Source organism: Actinia tenebrosa, unplaced genomic scaffold, assembly GCF_029948245.1.
Source record: "Actinia tenebrosa isolate PJP-AT-01 unplaced genomic scaffold, QUT_ActTen_1.0 PGA_scaffold5__44_contigs__length_20552954, whole genome shotgun sequence".
Taxonomy (NCBI): Eukaryota; Metazoa; Cnidaria; class Anthozoa; order Actiniaria; family Actiniidae; genus Actinia; species Actinia tenebrosa.
The window spans coordinates 13,770,324-13,795,729 of NW_028292582.1; the positions used below are offsets into that span (position 1 = coordinate 13,770,324).

Consider the following 25,406-nt stretch of genomic DNA (forward strand, 5'->3'; position numbering starts at 1 on the left):
TTCCCACTTTCTACTCTGAAGTTAAGAACTCTTAACGATCATTACACACCGAACAGACATGAAAAATAGAAAAGAAAATTAGCACAGCTGTAGATCCATTATTTAAGGCAAAACTTCCTCACATGGCTTTGAAGAATTCTAAATAAATTAGGCAATTGTTCATTGGCCAATCGCCTGTGTATTCTAGGCCAGGGGCTTAGCCCATTTGCGGGGTTTCAGCCAGTGGCAGACTGCGAATCAGGCTTCAAACATACCTCCAATAGAGCCTGTGAATAATTATTATTTGATTGAAAAACCGCCGGACCGACTTGTTTATGTATCCCTTTTTCAAGCTCTTGATTTCCGTAGACTTTTGGTAGCTCATTCCTAACAACCAAGCCATGAGAAGAAATCACTTAAGAACAGATGGGCCTCGACTGAAACCCTACAAGACTCATAAAATCCACGAATGTTATTTAATTTTAGGTTCATGATTTATTTGTGTTGATATAATAGGGGTGCAACGACTTGAGTCAAACTAACTCTTAAACACTTCGGAAGTCTCTTTGAAATAATTACTTTAGCCAAAGAATTACTAAAGAATAGAGGCGAAGACTTAATCGTTTGGGTTTCTTAGTCTGTAAAGGGGCAGCGTTTGGTCATTTCGCGGTAAGGAAATGCTGGTTCTTTCCCGCCTAGAAAATTTGAATCAATTCCTAAGTAAATAATTGTTTTCACCCGCTCCGCGGACTTCTAGAAAAAACGTTGCTTTATTGATTAATGAATATGTAACAGGAAAAAAGAATCGTCATCCTCTTCTAAGAAAGTGCTCTCCATGACTATAATTGTTATTCTTAATTCTTGAGAGATTGTATAAGACTTAAGTTCAATTTGAAGTTTGCCTTATTTATTAGTCGCCGGCCGATTTCAAAAGCCTAAAGCCCTAAGTAGCAAACCCAAAATTCGGCGCTTCGAAACTTTTTTAACTCTCTCCGAACAGACTCCATATTTTAAACCTCTCATAAAAAGTAACGGCATATCAAAATATATATCTGATGATAGGAAACTGTCAAGTTATTTTGACCTAAATTGATTTCATATTTTCTGGCTCCCACCCATATGAGAGAGATTATATCTTCTTTAATGATATTTAGAAATTAGTAGACTTATTGAAGTCTTTAGTGGGCCCAGAAAAGGAAACTCATTAGTCAATAATTTTTAGGATTTTGTACTAAGTTAGAATACCGTTTTATTCATGTATCAAAACTCGAAAATATCGAAGGATTTTTTATCTCAAAATCGCATCTTATAGAATAGAAATCAAGATTTTTAGCCTATTTCCTCTCTTTGTTCCAATTAACGACTTTACTTTAAACTTTTAAAAACAGTACAAATTTCTATTGTTTGATTAGAGAATCAAATATATTACTTCCTCAACACCACGTTCCTTTATTAATGAACAATTTCCTCTCGAGGGTGGGGGAGTTTGGCAATTTTGGCCCCTAAGTAATAAGGTTAATTTAGCTCGGAAAACTCGTAGGAGCTTTATAATGACTAAAAACTCCTTTTCAGCGGGCGTTTTAAGAAGTTTCTTTGGTTTAAAGGCTTAAAATTTACAATCAAAAGACAAGCGAGGCATGACTCTAGCTTTGCAAAGCTCCGAAAGTCTGGGAATATGACAGATGCATTACATATGTCATTGAAAAACAGAGATCAGTCTATTTTCCTTGCTCAGTCGGTGGAAAAGATCATTTTGTTGAGAACAAATGGTGTTATTTTTTCAAATCAGAACTTGAGCAGTAGTTAATGATGATGATAATTGCCTTTCTGATAAGATGCCATGTTTCTACGGGGATTTCGTGGAATCCCTTCCACGATAAAACTCTCGTACGGTCGTATGGCTTTGCGCGTCATCTCATAATATTTCTGTTGCTTTTGAATTATATTTCTACCAAGTTACAAGCATCTCCAAAACTTGTCCTTTCGGATCTTATACTCTTGAAGAAACATTCAACCTGTTTTTATAAAATTGTCTTAAACAGTACGGATTGAGATTTTGTTTCTGAATACCTTGTTGTCATCTATTTGATTCAGTTGACAATGAGTCTTAGAGCCTTTCATGAGAAATTTAGCAGAATAATTCCGTTTCATGACAAAACATAGCAATATGGTTTCGAAATCGCTTGTAAAACCATCAAGACTTAGTTAAGATGTCAGCTTAAAAGTTGTCACACGAACAATGATAGGCCAAAGAGAGGATGTCTAGCTAGCTTTAAAAATTCCCCCTGTTGACAGAATGCTATGCAACTGTTTGCAAAGGACTTACAAAGCGTAAAGGTAATCCTTTGCTAAGTACGAATCAATCTCAATAATCTAATCTAATTCAATGTGCATTCGCTGTCAAGTGGCGCATTTCGTTTCTCCCAAGACACTTCAATACCCCTAAGTGTACGATTAAGAGGCCGGGACTAACTTTTTGAGAGCAATGAATTAAGAAAAAAAGCCCTTTTGCGAATTCACTAGACTTGGTGGTCTTGCAACATAAGGTCGATAGAATTAACGCCACGGCATTTTACTCACCAACTCATTCATTTATTTTGAAAGATCAAGAACGGCCAGTACAACCGCATTTGTTTTCTGGTATAAAAATACTCTATTAAAACGTAACCTGAGAGTTTTTAAGTTGTGTAAAACTAAACTCATTCATGATTGCTCTATTGTGATTTAATCACCCTTTGCTCACTTTAGGTCGGTTAATTGAATCCGCAAAATTCACTGGAAAAACAACTATTCTTTGAATCGAATGACTGACTACTTTATAGCGTTTAGCGAAAAAACGCTCAAGTATATTCGGAAGAAGTGTTTCTTTTCAACGCTGCGGCAAAAAGGGCGCGAAAAAAAGCTCAATATGGCGGTATTTTGTTGTTAGTTTCGGATGCGAATTTAATGTTATCAGGGTATTCTAAAATCGTGGATATATTATCCTTTTTAGGATTGTTTTGCTTTAGATGGTTAGATCTGATTTTGAGTTAACACTTTGATCTCAGCACAATACGAGCATGTGGTATTAGACAAAAGGTAGACAAAGAACTGTTCCTGAATTAACTATCACCCCGCCCCACGCTGAACAGCTTCATTTGAAAAAACCGATTCACAAAATTAGTTAGCCAATTTGAGCAATTTAACCAATTAACTCTACCAAAAACACAAGCTTGAATACCAGCTGATGATTTGGACAAATAGTTAACACTTTTTATTTAGCAAATCTAAGGTCATGCTAGAGTGTGTATCTTTGCCTGAATCGCGGGGAGTCAAAGAGATCGTTTCAAAGTATTATCGATTTTCTATTTGACTTCCGATGGCACTTAAGAGAAAGCAAATGTTATCGGCCCGCTGAATTCCCTTCTTTTTTCCTCTATTTCAATCAACAATTTTAACTATTTATTTCTTAGTAAATCATTATTCAAATCACGATATCTATTTGATAATTTTTCATCATTTAACTCATTAAAAAAGGAAGAAAAAGTAGAGAAAGAAAAGTAAATTTCTTAAAGATTTAACGCTTTTCAAAAATAAGTGTGTCGAATTTGCTTTTCTTTATTGTTGCTTTTTTTTGTGCACCATTTCAACACCTCGGAATTTCAATTCCGGTTTTTTCCCAGTGAAATCTGGAAAGACAAGACAGTTAGGCAGAGATATTTCACGCTTAACTAGGCTCACTAAACCCAACACGGTAACGAGACCTTGTCATATGTAAACCAGCTGGGATTCAGTCTACGAACAAACGTTTACTCTAGAACCCTGGTTTGGTTGTACAAAATCCCTCAGCATGGCTCGTAATGTAAATAATCTCTTGCAAATAGACAAATAATCGATTGCATAATGAAATTGGATTTCTTTAGTTCTTTGTCAACAGAGAAACATTAGTAGACGTTGTCTTGTTTCTGGACACTAAGGTGATTACCCTTCTTCTTCTTCCTCTTCTTCTTTCTTAATTTTAATCATTTTATTTAGTATATAAATCATTTTATTTAGTATATAAACATTTAACCCTTAAATTAACTAACCTAGTTTTCACTCAAACTTTGCTCTCATTACTCAAGTATCTTTCACTAATACGAACGAATGGTGATAATGATGCTGAATCTATCCAGTCATTCACTTCAATTCCTCAATCCATCCATCCCAATTGTCCCATCTATCCATTCCACTACCTCCAATTATCCATTTGTTCATATCCGAGAGAAAATGATCATGTCAATGATGAAGATGAGTAAGAGAAAGGATTTGGATAACATTAAGAACTTAATACATTAACTAAATATGCCTGTCATATGGCTTCGAAAACCGGCAAGCATTGTATTTATGAGGTTAACATTTTGCCCCTTTTTTAACTGGAAACCATGATTGGATTGTCATAACATGAGTAGATCTTCCCGAGTCAGTGCACCGCTAAAGATACATTATCAGCGGTCATTTTTGTACAAGAAAATATGCCATGCGAATGCTGTACCTACCTGAGTCGAGCAGTTGAAGCGTTGTTTCATCCTTACTCCCTCCCTAAAAGACTTAACTGATTGCTTTGCCCTTTGGCATGCATGATGCGGTCTTTCTTATTTGTCCCTTTCTCTCTACCGACCACCTACAAAGGACAACACACTGTCTGCGAAGTTTGCTCCCGGCTCGAAAACTATTAAAAATATTGTTGCCCTTAGAAATTTGAAAAAAAAATTCTTTCTTTCCTTTCCTTTCCTTTCCTTTCCTTTCCTTTCCTTTCCTTTCCTTTCCTTTTCTTTTCTTTTCTTTTCTTTTCTTGCCATTTTTAATCTAATTATTTTATCATTCTAGTAAGTTTGGCTTAAGACTAGTACCAACTGAAGGTCTTATTCATATGTTCTCTTGAACATCTCTCTGTTTAAAAATGTTGCTTCACGCCGCTATATATCGTCTATCGCTGCGTTTAAAATGTTTAAAATACCGACTTAAAAATGGCATCCAGTGTAAAGGTTAGAAACTGAGAGAAATGGTGAGAAACGGAAGTGAAAAAGAGAAAAAAAATACTTGTATTAAATTTTTTGATACCCTTTTGATTTCCCCCCAGAGTTTGCTTCATCGACCTCTGGTTTAACAGCTAAACCTAAAAAACCCGTAGCATTAAGGATTTTCAAGAAACTCTTTATCACAAATCAAAAATCAATTTCTAAATTCTAGCTTTCAGGAATCGAGCTTTTGGACATTTAGCGGGTCCTATTTGAAATAATAGTAATAATAACAATAATAACTTTATTTAACCTACAAAAATGGATCAGCTAGTACCTTGGTAAAAGCTGGTTTTGACCCATGTGTAGTAAAAATGCTAGTGTAATCTTTAAATTTGTTTTTTGATTGTGAAATTCCGATCTAATTAAATAGCCATATTTTTAGGTCATAAATCCTTCCTATTCTCGACTACTACTATTGTAGATTTTTAGCCTATGATACACTATAATGGACCAAGTCATTTTCAATTTCCCAGGTAGCATTTTATTCCGTTTTTTTTTTTTTTTTTTTCCTTTTTACTGGGAGGTGCTGAAAAAAACGACCCAAAAGGTCATAGAAGATTATTCTGAACCTTAAAATAATGTATTTACAAATTTGCATGGGAAAATAGCGAGTCCAGCAATTCTAAATATATGTATCTGATGCAAAATAAGATAAAATTGAATTGAATTAAAGCAGGAAAAAGTTATTGGAGTAACAAGTGTTTTTGTAGCTGTTTTTTTTTTTTTTAAATAATGATTATTCAACATATCAGCATTTGGTAAATCAGTGGGGTAAAAAGCTTAAAAATAAAGCTTGCTTCATCACTTTAACAAAAGGTTGCAGTTCAATAGACTCGCAAACAAACACCAATAATTCCGCTGCATAATGCTTCAAGATCGCAACAGGTGCATGTAGCAGCGTGGCGCGCTATGCCAATTATGCACTAGAAAGGCTTCAGTCCGCAGCATTGATGGGTGTTTTGCCCCCTGTTGCGCTATTTCTAAGCCCTACCTGTAGCGGTAATTTTATTGTAGTTATCAGTTGCATTGTGATCAAAAGTTATGCTTCAACAAGAATAGCTATAAAAATAACAAATATTTTATGCGTTGGGCCACCTGCATTGTTAGTTCTGTGATGATACTGAATGCGACAATAATAGCTTAGAGTTGCTTCGTTTGTTGTATTTCTGATAAAAAAAGAAGTTCGGTTGCTTTGTTAGCCCTTGATATTCGGGCGTTTTGGAAAGCACATAAAACTAGTCCATTTTTTAAAGGAAAGTACGGAAGGATAAAAACTAGAGAAGCTGTAGAAAAAATCCCTCGAAGTACAGGAGGAAGCCAGCAAACTGCAGCTCTCAGGAATTGTCGTGGTTCGATCCTCAGACCCACCGCCACATGTAAGTAGAGTTGCCTCGGTTCTCTCTTGTGCTTCGAGGATTTTCTCCTTCCGCAAAAATTAACTTTAACCTAAATTCAAATTTAATTTTTGGGCTCATTAGATTGGAGTTTTGCATGGCTAACTCTGTTGTAATTGTCCCATGCTGAGATGCATCAAGCAAAACAATTTAGAGCTTTTGATTAACTATTCAATTCATGCATTTTCCAACGTCGTTACATGCTGTAACAGATGTGACGACCCAGTGTTAATGATCGTACCCAAGGTTTATCAAAAACAAAATTTCTTTAAAAAACATGTAAAAACATATGGCTTCTTGAGGTTGCATAGCTTGCATAGCTTGATAATACCCAAGCTTGATCACAAAACAAAATTCATTTTAAAAAAACATTTAAAAACATATGGCTTCTTCAGGTTGCAGAGCTTGTTCCATACACCCACCTTGCTTGAATACGGTTGCCAATAAGGCCCTACATTCAAAAAGCTAGACGAGTTGCCGCAAATAAAAAACTCTGAGTTGCTGAATGTTAGACGTCTAGGATGCAACTCGTCTTAGGTGAAACAATTCGTCTAAGATGGGGCTAGCAACTCGTCTGACATGCAGCTACTCGTCTTACTTGTTGTATTTCCCTTCTCCTTCTCCTTTTCCCTCTCCTTCTCCCTTCCCTAGATCTTTTTCCGTAAATTGAATTTTAATTAAATGCTTCATTAGCATCATCGTCAAAGCTTACATGCTCAAGAACCAATGGGTTGGAACATGAGCTCATTTTGCTTCTTGATTCATGATTGGCTAATACAACAAACGGATGTACTAACGCACTAATTCAGACATATAATTAGAATATACTTAGATTGAAGCGGAAACGACCAGTCATGAACTGTTCTCCTTTAACAAATTCCCCTAAAAACCAAAGAGCTAAACTTTACACCCTTTGCCACTAATATTTTCAGTCACAAATGCGGCCTTTCTTCACTTATGCAAATTTATCACACTTTCCCGGGGGAAATATTGGTTTTCTTAGTATAGTATGGGATAATTTTAACTTTTTTTAGCATTTTCTCCAATAATACATCTAACTCTAGTCATTTTTATATTATAAGAAAGCTTGTAAGAATTATATCACCTAGTTCGAACCTCTGTTGTTAAAAGAAACGGGGTTTTTTTCTCTCTCTTTTTCTGGAGATACATATCCGTGACTCGTATAGTATCTACATTCTTCTTGCATAACAATACAACACTTAACGAAATTCCGTCAGTCATACTACAATCAATGAACACTTTTGTGATTCTTATTATTATTTACCAAATATCAATAACTCCTAAACGCAGAGTAAATTGAATGTACTCTATTCTGAATCCTTCAGAACACCACTTGAAATTATCTTTCTACAAACTAGAATTTCTACTTCAAAAAAAAAAAAAAAATTAAGTCACTGAAGATACCTGGTGCAGATCAGGTTTTCGCTAGACGGTCACTATGATGATTATCAGTGTTTAGCATTATCACTAATCCAATACCCTGCTTTATATTCGGGTCAGCTCTATTCTATTCTCTAGTAATACTTCAATATCACAATCTAAGTTACTATTTGCAGCCCAAGATAATTAGTCATCAAAGACAAAGGTTTAACACAGCCTGTCTCATACCCTCTAGACGGTGACTTTAATTATGCCATTTTACCTTGTCTCTGTGACAAAAGTTTCTGTGATATTTTTTTTTCGCTCGTGGCTTCTAATGAAGTCAAAAACCATTCCAATGATCTTTTTTATTGATAATGTAACAAGTGGATTCCTATATAATAATCTTTTTGAGTTATGACAAATAGATTGCTAGGTAGAATGATTTTTTTTTGTTATATATCATATTATATAGTATTATTGGATTACTGTACTGTATTACAAAAGAGGGGTTCAATTTCATATGAATTATACGAGCCCTTTTTCGAAGCCAATAAGACTCTTTTCCCACAGACAGGTTTATTAGAAAGCCCTGTTGTTCCAATTCCCTAAGGAATATTTGCAGCGTTTCGATTTGATTTGCATGATAAATTTGGTTGAATATACGGGCCATGCATGCGCTCAAAGAGGTAAGGCATTTATCTTGTGGTTTCAACAGAAGTTATTGTTGGCAAAATATTTATTTAGTTTCAGTCGTACTCAAGACTAGGAATGGAGTTTCTCATTGTCATTATGGTATATTACGAAACAATTTTATAACTGAATAGCACCCGTCATTTCTAATTCTTTTGCCTGTTATTAGCACTATATTAATGAATATATTTTGCTTGTGTGTTTGAACTATTTATATATTCACAGTCAAAAACGATTTACAAGCTGACTGCTTTCCAAGTTCTTGTAATTTCCGCCTGCACTCAGTCCAACGATGTTGACTCCTCGAGTGAACAACTTGTAGTACAGCCCTGAGGGCTGCATTGCACAACATACGACCAGCTTATCTATGGCGCGTTTTTCGTGCCAAAATTCAAAGATTCAGTTCAATCATTCAATCCTTCAGTTCAATCATTCAATCCTTTAGTTCAATCGTTCAATCCTTCAGTTCAAACATGCAATCCTTCGGTTCAATCATTCAATCCTTCAGTTCAATCATTCAATCCTCGGTTCAATCATGCAATCCTTCAGTTCAAACATTCAATCCTTCAGTTCAAACAATACGCTTTCAGTATTCCATGTTTTATCATTTACTTTCGAGATTGTTCGGCACAAATATCGTTGTCTTTTACTACGTCATGCTCCACTTCCGTCGTTTTTCAATTACATCGATATTCACTTCCGTCGTTCTTCACTTTATCGTAATTCGCTTTCGTTATTCGGCACTTTGGACGTTCTTTGGAGACTGGGCCGAGTACTAACAAATCATGCCGGGAGAGACGCTGGGAAACTGCCCCCTAATCCAAACTTGGGTTGCCTGTTGGTTGCCTGTGATTAGAGGTGACAACTCTCGTCGAGACGCACGTGCTTTGCTTCCAGGTTTGGACTACTCGTAGAATTCTTTACAAAGTAAGTTCTGTTAATCTTTTTTTAGCATAATGGCAAGAGAAATTATCCTATGAAATACCTTGTTTTCGTTTTATTGTAGTTTAACTTTAATTTCAATAATTATTCAACTTGATATCAAGTAACCTCCCATACATGCCAGACTTGGTTTGAAATCAGGCATTGTCTATCGGTTTTGTTAGGAACACACATTGTTTTTGTTGTATTGGCAACTTAATAAAACATATAATTAGAAGGACTTGTGCACAATCGATCCCTGAAAAGAGTTTGATGAGATAATAAGAAAATTAGACCAGATTTTTAAATAAATGTAGCCCATAAAGAGCAACGCGCGACGCGACTCGTTGACTCCATCGCGGAAATCACCTTTACGGAAATGATTTTGTAAATTTTTGTAACCTCCAAACCTTTTATTATTTTAAATATTTATGAAACACTTTCTACCTATTCTTGTGTAGTAAATATGGTGGAAAACGCATCTGAACGATGCAAGGAACTCTTGCAGGAAGTTACAAGGTTGTGTTCTGTGATCGAGTCCAGATCTCGTAAGTATATGATTAGAGTTTTTTGTCACATGAAATATGTATTACCTAGAGGTTGCGTGCATGCTTTCTACGCATGAAATTTACACGCGCGCGCTCATCTTGATGACGTCATTTGAATGTTTTGACGGGCAAAACATTAAGAAGGCACGCTTTTCGCTTCTTCAAACTCTTATAGCTCTTAAACAAAGGCCGTGACACCCCTTTTTTATTTGGGATTTTTAAAGTGCTCTATGATATTCAACTTTACAGAAAAAAAAATCAAAAATCTGACGAGGGATTCTTATTGAAATCACTTATTTTGTTAATATTTGGACATTGTATGACATTCTATTTGAAATGCCCCATAATATTAAACTTTTAACTTAAAAAGGATAACAATGGGATGATATGACCTTTTCAGGATTACACAATATTTCAATGCTGGCTGCAACATTATGATTGTTATCACCATAACATTTTATATTCCTAATAATTGTTTACTAGAATGTTTTCAAACCAGAGACAATTATAATAGCTGTATTTTATGCATCTGCTATTCTAATTTATATACATCAGGTATCAAAATGCATTGTCATTACATTGACACTAGATGAAACTATTCTGGTTATCAATTGTGCTAAATTTTTTTGTTAAATAACTTGACCCGCAATGATGAATTCTTTATCACATTCATGGTCCTGACTTGTCACCAGTCGTCCATCATGCTCTCTGATATGACTGGTGAAAAGTCAGCTTATAATCATTAAACCCTTGCTTATCACCAGTGCCATTTTAACTAATTTTTATGCAAGACAGGGATATCATCTAAGGTCCTGGTTAGATTGATCATTGCTAAATTGATTACTAAGCATGCCTGCTTACAGTTTGACAATAAATATTATTTTTAACGGTATTTATTAAAAAAATGTATTTTTATACCCCATGCATAGGAGGCACAAGACTTTGGGGGCCCAAGGAAAGAATTTTTTCGCTTATGCTTGGCAAAAATAAAAGAAACTTATTTTGATAATGGACTAAGAGAGCTAATGAGAGACAAGTATACCACAGTTGGAGTTATACTTGGTAGGTACCAACCATATTTATCCGTTCCAAAGAAATTGGGACTTGCTAAATGCAACAAAAAAAAGGCTGCATACTGATCCAACCCCCCCCCCCCCCCCCCCCCAACACACACACACACATTGTTTTGCCCAATGAAGTTCATCCACCCTTATTTTCTACTAAAGTTCGCTTAAGCATTAAATAAATACACTGTTTCGTGACAATCCCATTAAAAGAATTGATAACTGGAAGACAAAGATATATTAAGAAATTCACAAATACAAATCATTGTATCAAATTGTAGCTCTGAATAAAATCTTTGTTAAAGACTCTATACCAAGGCGACTGAAATAAATAAAACATTGTGAATGACTACAAACCTTAGACGCGAACAAGTTATTTAGTTTGTGACGTCAAAAGTGCAAATTACTCACCCGTCATGTTAAGCCAGCAAGCAACTGGTAAGATTTTTGAAACAAATCTTTGTTCTCAATATTTTTTATTTTTACACATAATTTTTGTTTGTTCATGTAATATTAACTGACACAGTATTAAATCAAGGCAGGCGAACTTCATTGTGCCACACAATGCCTGGGCAAAATAATCTTAACCATGAATTCATAGGATTACAAATACTGTATAACCACTGTTGATATTATTGTCAGTTGAGAATTTTCACTTTTAGATCTATAAAATCTTATGCCATGAAAGACGCATAGGAAGAGAAGTAAACAAAATTAAAATGTCCACAAAGTATTGCTAAAGTTTGGGCAGAGAAAAATTCTCAATTTTCATAGTAACGTCATGTTATCATTATTTCTTATGATTATTCTTTAGAGTGTTGGCTATGATACTTTCTTTAATTTTTTGAAGGTCTTAGCATAATTCAAAATGGGCCTTTGCCAAGGTTCCTAAGCCTCGAGATCCTTGAAGAAGTTTTTGGGAATGAAAACCTGGGTCCTTGCCTACAAGAACTGCAAGATGGCCTAAAGAAGACTGGTATCCACCAGGTAACTTTAGGGATATTTGCACTTTTCAATTTCATTCAACATTTCTAGTCTATTGATGTCATGTATATGTCACCAAGTCATGTAATCATTTAAACAAAAATATTAAGAAGTCATTATTCTACCCCTGGTTTTTATAAATTTGATGTGATATTACATGAAGAATTTTTTGCATCTCTTACTGAAGGAAAAAAAGAAGTACTAAAAATACTTTCTTGGATCCCCTTGTTACACATATAGTTGTAATAAATCAAGTTATTGAAAAATTAGCCATTTGTCCATGTGCTTAAAGAAATTCTGGCCAGGAAAGCCTTTCTATTCATTCTATGACATTCTTTGTTGTTGTTTTTTAGGTTGGGAGTCAATTACCACTTTTCTTACATATTCTTAAACCAGGGCCCCCAAGCATTTTAACTGTAAGGAAATTGATTAGCCTACTGGAACCCCTATTCAGTGAGTCAGGGTCAAATAGAAGGGCACAGGAAAATGCTGTTTATGGTCAGTTTGTCAAGTATTTGAGAGAAGCTGCAAGTAAGTGACTGCTATGAAATAAAAATTCTGTTCATATGTAGTCGTAGAGCTATGTAACCTTCCTGTTATGCTATTTGGTATCTAAATAGATTAATAAGCTTGGTATTTCAAACTGGTTCACATTTAAAAACCAAAAATAATGATATTTGTTCTTAATTTTCTCTTTAACGTATACAAACGTTTCCTTTAGTACTGAATAACTCGGACATGTATTTTAAGTATGAAGTCAGTCAGCCTCAACCCTGATGACATTTTTGTCCTTCACTTCCAAAATCCTTTTTGGTAGCTTCATTTATATATAGATATTTTCAAGGCATTTCAAGATGTGAATGTGAAAAAACGTTGAAGAGGATTGAGGTAGTTGAAGTATGGAATGTCATTAGGGTAAGGGGGTCTATGAATAAGATAGAATTTTTTTTCAGAGCTTACATTAATTTTTACAATTATGCTGAATTTATAAGGCTTTAAAGAATGATTGGTTAAAAGCCAGTTTAATTTCATGTCTATTGTTAAACAGTATGCATTACATTATTAGATAGATAGATAGATGCTTTATTTAGACATGGTAGATTCTTTTATAATTTTTTTAGATGTTTTCCCTTTTTTCATTTTTTTAGGTGTAAGAAGAAATGGTGTGACCCTGGCACATATCCTTAGGTTTACAACTGGAGCTGACGAGGAGCCAGTCTTGGGTTTCATAATTAAACCAAGCATATCATTTTTTGAGGCTGTGACATCGTTCCTTCCAACAGCAAATACATGCATATCATGTCTAAAGCTCCCCCGACCATCTCTTGCCCTGCCTTTGCCACCGACAACAAAGTTATTTGATTTGTATGATCTCGCTTTTTCTAATGCTTATTTCGGGAATGTTTAAATGCTTGTTTTGGAAATGATTGGAAAACTGCAATGATTTTTAATTGCCATTATGATCAAATTTTATAGTCATGGCAGTCTTTAAATTATGACATGGGCAATTCAAAATATAATGATTTACAAAAGCTGAAGATGATTAGTTAATTTGCTTTGGTGGCCCTGATTGATGTAGTTACACTTTCAGAGAACAATAAAATTAATATTCAGAAGTTGAATTAATAATTAATTAATAATTGTAATTGTTAGCTCACTTGACTCAAGTGGGCAATGGTCTTTAGGAAAATGTCAATCCCATAGTTGCTACTGTGACATAAAGGGTTAATTGTAGCTTCCAATGCATGAACATTTTCAGTACTTAACTGAAATGTTGATTCAGGCACTGTCACGGTTTCCTGGTTGTCAATATTGTCCTCTTCTTCTACTGACAAAGGACCATCATATTCAATGCCATAATCTTGAAAGTTTTCCTGAAATATTAATCATGAAATGTTAATGTTAAATTTGTGACCTACATGCACCTTCTTAATTACTAATGTTGTAAGGGCGAATCCAGCCAACAAATATAGGGGGGCTTGACAAAATTTTGCTAGACACCAGTTAGGGGAGGAGGGGCTAGGATTCGAAATCATATAAGATTATTTTAGGCGCCCATGAAATGTGGGTGCAAAGGGAGTAAACGAGGCTGGAAAAGGGGGGGCTACAGCCCCACTTTGCCCCTCCCTCGATCCGCCCTTGTGTTGGACACTGCAGCATCCAAAATAAAATACTACTAGGGAAAATTATGAAAGTTGTTTCTTACCCCATACATTTCCTTGGAAACCTCTAAATCTGACTGAGCATTGTTCTGCATCCCCATGACCCATAACTGCATTGGTGTTTTGTTCTGGGCAGAGGATAAACTGGGTGCACCATCCATCAACAAATTCAGATAGTTCTTTATTAATTCGTGGCACAAACACATAATGTAATGCAAACATGTCTAATTCATTTGTGATATCCAATACACCACAATCTTCAAGATGGTAGAAGAGTTGATAGAAGACGGAGGTTTTCTGAAAGAAGAGATCTCTCCAAAGTCTTTCTATTCTTTGATTGTGTACACTTTTACCCACAATCGTACTTCCCCGTCCAGGGCCACGGTTTGGGTGTGACAACATGTACATTGGCACATCATAATTTTCTCCACCCTTATCTGAATGTACACGTGATGGCAAACCATATTTTGCGACAGCTTGAAGAAAACAGGCTAATACAGTTGATGCTCTGTTATTTGTGGCACAGCTAAGGAAGACTGGGATGCGTGAAAATCCATCAATGCCACCATGAATCACTATCCTCCATCTGTTGGAAACAAACAATTGAAGACTGATACTCAACTTGCAAATCATAACACTACTGAAATGTTAAGCCTTCCAATATTCACTTATAGACTGACAGTTTTAATTGTTTTGTCATATAACAACTGGTTGGACTATGTGGGGTCTGGCAATTAAACCAATAGACCCTTTCAGTTGCATTACAATGTTTTATCGTTTCAGATCACATGTCATTCCCAAGAGTATCATTTCTTTGTTTAGCAGTTGCAATCCCTTTTTACATGTGAAGATACATGAATATCCATGGACACAACTTAAACAAAGAACCATATTCTCTAGGGAATGACATGAGGTCTGAAACGATAAAACATTGTAATGCAACTGAAAGGGTCTATTCTTAGGTATTTTTGATATAAAAATGACTCTTGTGGACTCTAAGCAGTCTTTCTATTTCCCTCGGTTACTGTCTATCTTGTGTTTTCTAATGAGTTGAATGTTCCCACTTTCTTACCTGATAAGCTTGTGGTTACCATCAATGTGCCATAATGCATTTGGGCCACTGACAGTATAGACTCTTCTTTTGATAATCTTTCTCCACCTTTCCACAGTTCCTTCTGGATCAAGGAAACGCATTATACTTCGTAGTCGTTGCTGCTGTATCATGATTCCTTTCGCCCTTAAGCAACCTTGCATTATCCTGTATCCACTTCTTGGCCATGTAACTCTTATATCTCTGATAATGGTACAAAGGTCATCATCAGATATATCACTAAACGGCCTAGAAGACGCATTCGGCGTCTGATTGTTCGCACAGACACAGAAAACATAGTTGCAATGTCTGTGCAATTGAACCTCTTCTCAAGTAGGTATTCCGTTTTCCCTATTCCCTACTGTATCCCTGGACCATCAAACACTCAAACAACTTTATTCTGATACATTGGAAGCTGACTGCTGGCATGCAATTAGAAAGCTGGACAGTCGGCACACATTGTTCCGATATATTGCCCCGCCAACAAAGGCATACTGCAGGCTCCGTTTATTAAATCATTTTGTTGTTGTGTACAAGACCCGTTTGAGGGATTATCTTTGGTAGAAGCTCGCCTACTGCCCGCCAGGCAAAACCCCCTTTTTAGGAGGAAACCTGGTCCCTCCCGAATGCAGTGTTAGGCGAAAAAAGACCTTGAGGGAGAAAGGTCCTAAGATGTTTACAACGATTCTTAAAAGTAATAAAAGCAAGACAAAATTAGTGTGCCGTGCTTAACCTTGCAGTCAGGCTAGAATGAAACCCTTCGCCTGCGAAAGCCCGCCTTTTGCCGTTCGTTGCGTCATTATCTCCATGGCAACCACTCTCCATATTAGGCGAACCGTGAAAACAATATTTTGCTTCTATTCTTCGAACCGAAGCAAACAGCAAGTTTTCCCTATTCCCTACTGTATCCCTGAACCATCAAACACTCAAACAACTTTATTCTGATACATTGGAAGCTGACTGCTGGCATGCAATTAGAAACTGACCAAAGAACGGGACAAAATGAAAATGAATAGGGGTAGTTATAAGCCTAAAGACTTTGAAACAAGTAAACGATTCTCAATAGAATCCTCCACATACCCATCCTTAGCGGACTCTGACTTCCATCGACCGTGTCGCTTCCAACAACGGTCTGAAACTCGGGCGTTAGCGGCTGACGTAGCTCCACCTGCCCTGAACGAATGTAACGAAAGATTTGCATCATTTCCAGCAAACTGTTTAACCAAACCGATAATGGATTCCTTAGCTCTAGTGTAACTTAACGGCTTGCTTTTATGAACAAGCATAAAACCCCTGCTAGTCTTAACTATAGGTTTAAACACATAATCTGGGTTTGAACCGAGCCCCGTGATGCCTGCCAATTGAATATATTTTTCCAAATTGTAAACTGGACAAGTGGGATTGCCTGTCCTACTAATGACTACTTCCTGACCCTTTCTATACTGATCTGTTTTACTCTGTGTGACCTGGATGGTCACGTGTGAATCACAAATTGTGACATCTCTAACTCTGAGGGAGGCTAGTTCACTAAACCTAAAGAAACCGGCGTATAGCAGTAGAGCCATAGCGATATCTCTACGAACAGTTAAGGTGTTATCTAGCTGATACTTAGAACAGCACAAACGAAGTGCGTCACAAAAAATCGGCGTTTTCTTAACTGTGGGTTTGGCGTGCTGCCTTTTAGACCCCTCGATCACATTCTTAACAAAGGGATTAACTACAGGGTTAGGTACCCCAGCCAAATCGTGTACCCACTTCAAAGCACAGTAACTGGTTTCAATAACTGATGCGGAGGCGAAATTATCTGACAAAAATCCGAAAAACAGGGCAACATCTACGGCCGAAGCTGGGAAAACTGTAAAACTTTTCCTTTTTGCAAATACTACCCAGCGATTTAACGAATAAACGTAATTACGAACAGTCCCGTCTGCTTTAGCGCAAATAGCAGACTTCTTAAGAATGTCATGCAATCGGACCAAACTTGGGTCGTCTCTTACTCGATCTTGTAGTTCCTTCCACTCCCCAAAATTAAAGATGTTCATACCTGTGGAATAAAATAAAGAAATAAAAACTTCTTTAAACCTAAACTGAACCTTAGTCAGATTCGCTTGCGCCTTTTTGAGGATGATAACGATCCTGACTTACAACAACCTGTGGGTTATAAACGCGCCTAGCCTAGTGTAGCCCATCATGTTATTTCATATTATTGTAAGTGTATGTAAAAAAGCCACCTGTGAGTTGACAGCATGCACTTTATAATGTACAAAACTGTTGTACAAACTTCTGAGTTAAACAGGATGCATTTTAGACAAGGAAACCACCTGTGGGCTAAAAATACTACTGTAGTAAGCCACCTGCGGGCTAAAAATACTCCTGAAATAAGCCACCTGTGGGCTAGAACTACTCCTGTAGTAAGCCATGACGGCGTCATTAGCCTGCGCAAATAAGTGCTAACCAGTCAGAACGCAGTTGTCGCATATACCATTAAAAGACATGCAAAAGCCTCTGTCATTCGTTCTCGTTATCGGGCGACTGTAATCTATAAATACAGCTATGAGCCTGCAGCTCAGTTTCGTACCCTTAAACAATGTGTTGAAACAACGCCCGGGAACAGTTGCTGGAACGTGATAGTCCGGGATTCCCACCCAGTCTGTGATATGCTTTGACAAATGAGTGCCATCTGGGCATAGGCATGGCCAAAAAACCGCTCCCTTCCAAAGGGGGACAATCATAGCTCCCTTAGCTTTGCAGATGTAAAAATGTCTCCAGGCTCTGATGATCTGGCTTGGAGGTGATACAACCCAGTTGTTCTCTGAGCCCCAATTTTGCGCGAATGCGTCTACGTTCTCGCACCCAGGATTCCAAAACCTGGAATTAAATCTGGTACATTTGGTATTATACCAAGATGCAAATCGATCAATGGTGAACGGGCCCCACATGTTATTGAGCCACTTATATATAGGCATGCTTATGCCCCAGTCATCCACGTCATTAAGCTTACTTACATAATCAGCCAATTGATTCTGTTGCCTTGGAACCCAAACTGGATTTACTGATATACTATTGACCGAACAAGCATCTGCGATTTGCTCAGCAACTGCCTGTAACTCTGGGTTCATGCTTCCCCTATGGATAAGGCTTACGACATTTTTATTGTCGGTGTACCATTGAATATTGTGCCCCTGTAACGTGTTTGCAAGGGACTGTATCATGTTGTCAATTGCTTTGGCTTCACGCCAAGTTGAGCTTTTGTTTCTCTCAGCTCCATCCCAAAGCCCGTGGCAAACTAATTTATTTCCTGCTGATATAGCGAACCCCCCATAACCACGCCCAGAAGCGTCGGAATAAATCACGGAATCGAATTTCCGAGGTTCTTCAAACAATTCTGTACCATTAAGTTGGCTTACGTTATTGGTCCAAAAGGACAATTCCTCCAAAACGCGCGAAGTTAGGTGGACGACGGAATTCCAGGACCACCTGGTCTCTAAAGCATAATACATATGTCGAGTGTGCAGGTAAACCTTTGGCCCAATGGCTTTTGACATGGAAATAATCTGACCCACAACCCCCGCTAGCTGCTTGGCTTGTATTGTGTTGGGACCTGTGAGGATGCGCGCTACTGAATCTTTGAGCTTATTTACCCTTTTTTCTGTGACATACAGGCGATTTTCTGACATGTTAAAAACGTGTCCCAACCAGGTTTGCACTAACTTAGGTTCCCAGTCGCACTTAGTGTCACTGAGGATAAAACCTAGTCGAGATAGATGCTCGCGAACGGATGCAGCATCAGATGTTGCAGACTCCAAAGAGCGATGGCCTCCTATTCCATCGTCTAAAAACATACAGACGGCCTTACCCGAACCCCTCCATGAACTCACGACTGGTTTGAGCATTTTTGTAAACAAATACGGAGCCGTCGATAAACCGAATGGTAATACATTGAAAATAAAATACTGTAACTTACCCTTATAGAACCATCGAAAACCTAAATAGGATCGATGAGGTTCAAAAATTTCAACGTGATGGTAAGCGCTCTTGATATCGAAAGTATAGAGAAAGAACCCCCTTTGAAAAAGCTGTTTAGCTGTTTCTACGTCTTCGCACCGAAACTTATATTTATAGAGGTGTGGGTTAACATGCCTTAAATCTAGAACTAATCGCTTCTTTCCATCATCGCGAATGGAAACGGACAAGGCATTTACAACTTTTGGTTGGTAGTCCACCCTATCGATGCTACCACAAGTTAGTAAATCTGTTATAGCTTCTGTGACAAAAACCTGATTGTCTAAAGCCGACTTATTATTCCTTAGCACTGTAGGCTCAGGGAGAGTTATTAAAGGTAGTTTGTAACCCGATTTAACAATCTCTAACACCGGTTGAGTGACTTCTAACGCCTCCCATTCAGCGACATGTCGTTTGAGATTTCCTCTCACCTGCTCATGAGTTTGATCAAACTCTAGGAAATCTGCCATTGCTTGCTCATCGTTCTCTATAACAATATCGTCACTAAATTCGCTCTCCCAGCCTGTGCGAAAACACTCTTGCCCATCTTTTATTCCCTCCGAATCAACTAACAAGGAAAAATCAGGCATACTTAACTTTTTGTTTCCTGCTTGAGGAGTAGACCCTTCGGTTACTATCAGTGGGCATTCACCTCGCCAATGCCCCGGTTTACCACAACTGAAACACAACCCGCTTCTCTTTGCATTATAAGCTCCAGGGTAGTATGAATATCCTCGACCTGGACCCACGATGGGTAAAGCTGCCTGAGAAACAAAACTGTTGGCTGTTGGGTTGGTAACTGTAGCTGTAGGGGCGGTTCTAGGAGCTCTTCTGAACCAAGCATTGCGGTTCCTGCCTGCTTTGGTTGCGCGGGCTTCGACTACTTTTCTTTGAGCTTCTTTTTCAGCTTTTTTGATCTTTTTTGCATCATCGTCATCCTCGGCGAGTTCATTCTCTACGTATTCGCCTACGGTCTTCCACCCGTATTCTGACTTGTCAGCTAAAAGGATTAGCTTCTGTCGTTGGTCGATTAAAGCAATACCTTCTTCCAGCTTTGTAAGGCAAGCCTCGTGTTTTCTTGCTTGAACAGCCTCTCGGGCCTCGACGACAGTCTGCTTTACTTGTTCGTTATGCTTGAATTGGTGCTCGTGACCTTTCTTCTTGAATAAACGAGGCTCAGTGAACTTTATTCGTTTGATTTCATTCATCTGGGCTTCGTGTGTGGTGCCCGAAATAGTCTCTAACTCTCTCTTCAAATGGTTCATCTTAGTGTCCATCACTTCGACAAGCTTAGTCATCAATGTGTTCTGTTGTCTCTCTATCTCTTCTTGTAGTTTTGTATCCATACTTGCAGTCAAATAATGCTTGGAAAAATAAAGACCTCGATGATAGAATGAAAGCTTGTGTCAAGAAAAAGAGAAAAGCGAAAAACAACGTCAAATGAAGGCAAGACAAAATTAGTGTGCCGTGCTTAACCTTGCAGTCAGGCTAGAATGAAACCCTTCGCCTGCGAAAGCCCGCCTTTTGCCGTTCGTTGCGTCATTATCTCCATGGCAACCACTCTCCATATTAGGCGAACCGTGAAAACAATATTTTGCTTCTATTCTTCGAACCGAAGCAAACAGCAAAATTGTTCTTGAGTTATTTCGAACTTAGGCCTTCCAGGTTCGCCACAGGGAGCCCGGCTTTAGAATTTGTACATGAATAAAAAAATCAATAAGTGCTTTATTGGGTTTCCTGTGTTTAGAATTTGTTCATGAATAAATGAATCAATAAGTGCTTTATTGGGTTTCCTGTGTTGAGATTTGAAACAAGGCGCTGATACGTTGAGTTTCCGGTAATCGTACTAACCAGTAACTTGATAGCAGATTAACGTAACGTATCAGTGTAACGCACGCCCTAGTAAATGGTAAGAAAGAGAGAAGGGCTGAAACTAATTTGAGTACCTATTTTGAAACCGCCGTTAAAATAATTCGCCATGGTTAAATACCAGCAAATACAGCACCAAACGATCACATGACAAATAAACTTAACGACAGCATGTCTTATTTATAGGGAATATTAATCTGTGACACACAAAACAATGATATTTGTAAGCCATACTTTAAATGTATGTGGACCAGTGGTTGATGCGACCAGTTAGCTCTACAACCGTGACCTCTCTGGTAAATATCTGCTTTCAAACAATAGACTTTGACAGATTCATGACAGTTTCATTGAAATGCAGCATTCTGTTTTTATTGTCCTTTATATTATACATAGGTTCGTTTTCCGCCTCGCTCTAAACGAACTTTCTGGCGTACCACAGAGGGGAAATGTCCTTTTTCTTTATCAGGAACTCCATTTTCTTTCCCCAGAACTTTGCAGAACATTTCATTTAACCTTGGTAGTGGAACCTGGGATTCCCGTCCAGATACAGAAAAGTTTTTCAAAAGCCTGAAGAAAAAACATGAGATTCTAGATCCTGACGACGAAATTAACGGTCATATATTTTGGAAAATATACCTTACTCACCATAACATAAAGTATTGTGCTCCTTGAATATTTGATTTGTTTTCATTTGATTCCAGATTCTGATTGCCAGCACTCGTCATGTTGACATTCAGACTGCGTTCCTCTAAAGCTCATTAGTACTGGTCCCATCAACCGCTGGTGCACATGTAACGATAAACTTGCCTTGTTTCAGCCCTTCTCTCTTTCTTACCATTTACTAGGGCGTGCGTTACACTAATACGTTAAATTTGAATTATAAGCTGCTCTCGAATTACTTACATTAATCTGCTATCAAGTTACCAAATCTCAATACATCATTGGCGTCTTGTTTCAAATCTCAACACAGGAAACCCAAAGCACTTTATTGATTTATTTATTCATGTACAGATTCCAAAGCCGGGCTCCCTGTGGGTTCGCCAGTACGTTTTTGTTGTGTCTGGTACCCTGCTCCGGAAGATATATCTCTTGTTTCACAAATAAATTAGAAGATCTTCTTTAGATTCAAAATGATATTGTGGATAGGCTCATCTTCTTCGGAACCAGAAATATAAATGCTGTGCTGATACAACATATCAATCTGATATTTCATATCTCATTGCCATGGTCCGGTCCACTGCCATTATCCACAAATCTTTCCAAATCCTTTGCCAAAGACTTAGCACGATTCAAAATCTGTTGTACGGCCATCTTGACAGAGCATCTCTTCGATGAATTTGTAAGTAAAAACAAGGTGTATTTGAGCAATATCGAGCAAACAATATAATAAGTAACGTACTCGAAACAATCAGCAAAACAATCTGCAATCTCGTACCCAGACCCTACTCATTCAATTAGTAGGTTCTGTACCCGTCTCTCCCGGCATGATTTGTTAGTGCTCGGCCCAGTCTCCAAAGAACGTCCAAAGTGCCGAATAACAAAAGCGAATTACGATAAAGTGAAGAACGACGGAAGTGAATATCGATGTAATTGAAAAACGACGGAAGTGGAGCATGACGTAGTAAAAGACAACGATATTTGTGCCGAACAATCTCGAAAGTAAATGATAAAACATGGAATACTGAAAGCGTATTGTTTGAACTGAAGGATTGAATGTTTGAACTGAAGGATTGCATGTTTGAACCGAAAGATTGCATGTTTGAACCGAAGGATTGCATGTTTGAACTGAAGGATTGAATGTTTGAACCGAAGGATTGCATGTTTGAACTGAAGGATTGAATGATTGAACTGAAGGATTGCATGTTTGAACTGAAAGATTGCATGTTTGAACTGAAGGATTGAATGATTGAACTGAAGGATTGCATGTTTGGACTGAAGGATTGAATGATTGAACTGAAGGATTGCATGTTTGGACTGAAGGATTGAACGATTGAACCGATGATTGAATGTTTAAACTGAAGGATTGAATGATTGAACCGAAGGATTGCATATTTGAACTGAAGGATTGAATGATTGAACTGAAGGATTGAATGATTGAACCGAATCTTTGAATTTTGGCACGAAAAACGCGCCATACTTATCAAGATCTCTTGATTAGGCTATTATCTTCAAAATCAATTCGTAATATTTAAATATTGACCCATTTTAACACTTATTCCAGACTCTCGTCGCCAATTTGGTCATTTTGCAAGCTAATCTAACTAACACAACTTGGACAATCACTGAAGACGTTTTACTGATCGAATCAGGAACAAATCTTTGGTAAGTATCTTTATATAGTAAAAGTATGGCTTTATTTTACATAGTAGAGTGGTTTCTCTTAAACCAAGAAAAATGTATGACTTTCAACAGTCAAAAGAAAAAAGAAAAAGAAAACGACAGTAGTAGTTGGACTGCCAATGTCTAGCTATCCTCAATTTGCAGTTGTATCAATCACAATCGCCTTCTCCGTCGTTCGAAATCTTTGATTCAGTTATTACGTCTTGTATCTTGTTTTGCCACACAACTCATCGAACAGCCTGTAAATAAAAAGTTCGATAAACCATCCACAGATCAGATCTCAAGCTGAAATAATTCATTGTAATGTTTGCACGGTCATTGGTATGCAATACAATGACCATTAGGGGAAGGTACCTTTTTATTGAGGGCGGGGCGGGTTGGGGGGGGGGGGGGGGGTGGGGTGGGGTATTGAGGGCTTGAAGATTCCCAGTAAACTTTTTCAAAATGGTTGTAGTTCTACCCCTTTAACTCAGTACGAAATTCATGACCCCACTATTAAGTAAACAAGGAACTAGCTTTTGTCAAAATAAAAAGGTTTGAACCTCGCGCTCCTCAAAAGTACAATTTTGTGGCAATTGAGTGGCATCAGCTTTATATTTGCCAGCGAACGCAACTCACTCACTCACTCACTTTCTCACTCTCATGTTCTTATTAAGAGTAGTAGTGACGGAATGAGAAAAGGGACTGTTTTAGATAGTTTTGAAAAATATCACCCCCGCCACCAGAGATACATAATGAATGCATACGAGATCTGCTCTCTTCATTTTTCAATAGGACGTTATTTTGTATCGTTTTATACTATCAATATTACTTCAGTCAAAACGGACCTCGAGTGGTTCCTAATGTCCAGACATAATAAATCTTATTGACAAGTTTAGTAATTGGTTTCTATACCGCTCGATACTTTTCACTCCTACGATACCGTCTCCAAACCAAGACACCAATTATTAGATCAGGAGACAAAAGTACTTTCGTATTATTATCCGAACTTGAAGACAGTTTAAGCATCTTTTATTCCGGATCTGCTTGGTCATATTAAGCATTTATCTTAAGAGCACCATTTAGGTTCTTAGACACGCCAGGGCCAATATCTATTCAATAGGAAAGGTCCATCCACTTAGATATGTCAAGGACGACCGTGCAAACGGTTGGAATGATAGGAGTAAGACAAGCTTTTATTTTTGGTATTTAAAAATATTATATTTCAAGTTCAAATTTTGTTGCGTAGCTTCTAGCTCTAGGAAAAAGTTCAACCATTCTCGCTAACGATATTCTAGTCTTAGTTTGCTGCATTTAGCATAGCATTTCAACTCGTATCTTTTGAATCAGAGTATCTTTAGTGTAGTAATGGTTGTACTCAATACTTGATCTGAGCATCAATAATTACCATATTCCTTACCACCATCATCATCATCATCATCAACATCAACATCACCGCACCATCAATATAATCATCATCATCATCATCGTTGTCGTCATCATCGTCATCGTCTTCATCATCATCATCATCCTCAGTTATCATTATCATTATCATTATCAACATAATCGTCATCATCATCATAATCATCATCATCCTTGTAATCATCCTTCATCATCATTATATACCATCAAAATCATATGCATCATCATTCGAGGGTGCATTAGCTATAAACACCAACAGCTATTTTTGGGCTATAAATTAATTCTAATGCCAACCACAAGTAATGATACCCACCATGCATGACTAACAAATGTATGACTAACACGTATGACTAACAAAGCATTGAAATTGTGGTCGTGGATAAAGATAAGGATGAATAGTTTTTCATACATCATTAGATTAAAGCCTGGGTATGATGGATGGTGAATTGAATAGCGTCAGTCAAACAAAAGCTTCCAATTTATTAAATCAAAAACTGAACTGGCCAACGCTATTTTAAACCAAAACCTTATCTTTAT

General features: G+C 37.4%; 3 protein-coding genes and 1 long non-coding RNA gene across 5 annotated transcripts; 1 reads left to right on the forward strand and 3 right to left on the reverse strand.

Moving 5' to 3' along the window:
- Window positions 1–9,290: 9,290 nt before the first annotated feature.
- On the forward strand, window positions 9,291–13,621 carry LOC148906630 (uncharacterized). The gene is made up of 6 exons (XM_089037464.1): window positions 9,291–9,415; window positions 9,871–9,957; window positions 10,887–11,019; window positions 11,872–12,008; window positions 12,359–12,536; window positions 13,154–13,621. The coding sequence occupies exons 3-6, from the start codon at window positions 10,983–10,985 to the stop codon at window positions 13,411–13,413; spliced, it is 612 nt and encodes a 203-aa protein (XP_088893590.1). The 5' UTR covers window positions 9,291–9,415; window positions 9,871–9,957; window positions 10,887–10,982; the 3' UTR covers window positions 13,414–13,621.
- Window positions 12,682–15,574, reverse strand: LOC148906631 (uncharacterized). Its single transcript, XM_089037465.1, has 3 exons — window positions 15,240–15,574; window positions 14,212–14,753; window positions 12,682–13,879 (listed from the first exon to the last, which is right to left on the reverse strand). The coding sequence occupies exons 1-3, from the start codon at window positions 15,419–15,421 to the stop codon at window positions 13,854–13,856; spliced, it is 750 nt and encodes a 249-aa protein (XP_088893591.1). The 5' UTR covers window positions 15,422–15,574; the 3' UTR covers window positions 12,682–13,853.
- Window positions 15,575–15,651: 77 nt separating this feature from the next.
- Window positions 15,652–21,326, reverse strand: LOC116305071 (uncharacterized). Of its 2 annotated transcripts, none has more exons than XM_089037466.1 (2): window positions 18,997–21,326; window positions 15,652–17,301 (listed from the first exon to the last, which is right to left on the reverse strand). In XM_089037466.1, exons 1-2 carry the CDS (start codon window positions 20,603–20,605, stop codon window positions 16,280–16,282), a joined length of 2,631 nt encoding a protein of 876 aa, XP_088893592.1. In that variant the 5' UTR covers window positions 20,606–21,326; the 3' UTR covers window positions 15,652–16,279. The 2 variants fall into 2 exon arrangements, with proteins under 2 accessions (XP_088893592.1, XP_088893593.1); XM_089037467.1 differs by having other exon boundaries at window positions 17,740–21,326.
- A 144-nt stretch (window positions 21,327–21,470) lies between these two features.
- Window positions 21,471–21,895, reverse strand: LOC148906632 (uncharacterized). The gene is made up of 2 exons (XR_016121259.1): window positions 21,774–21,895; window positions 21,471–21,695 (listed from the first exon to the last, which is right to left on the reverse strand). It is a non-coding gene; the product is annotated as an uncharacterized LOC148906632 (long non-coding RNA).
- Window positions 21,896–25,406: the final 3,511 nt, after the last annotated feature.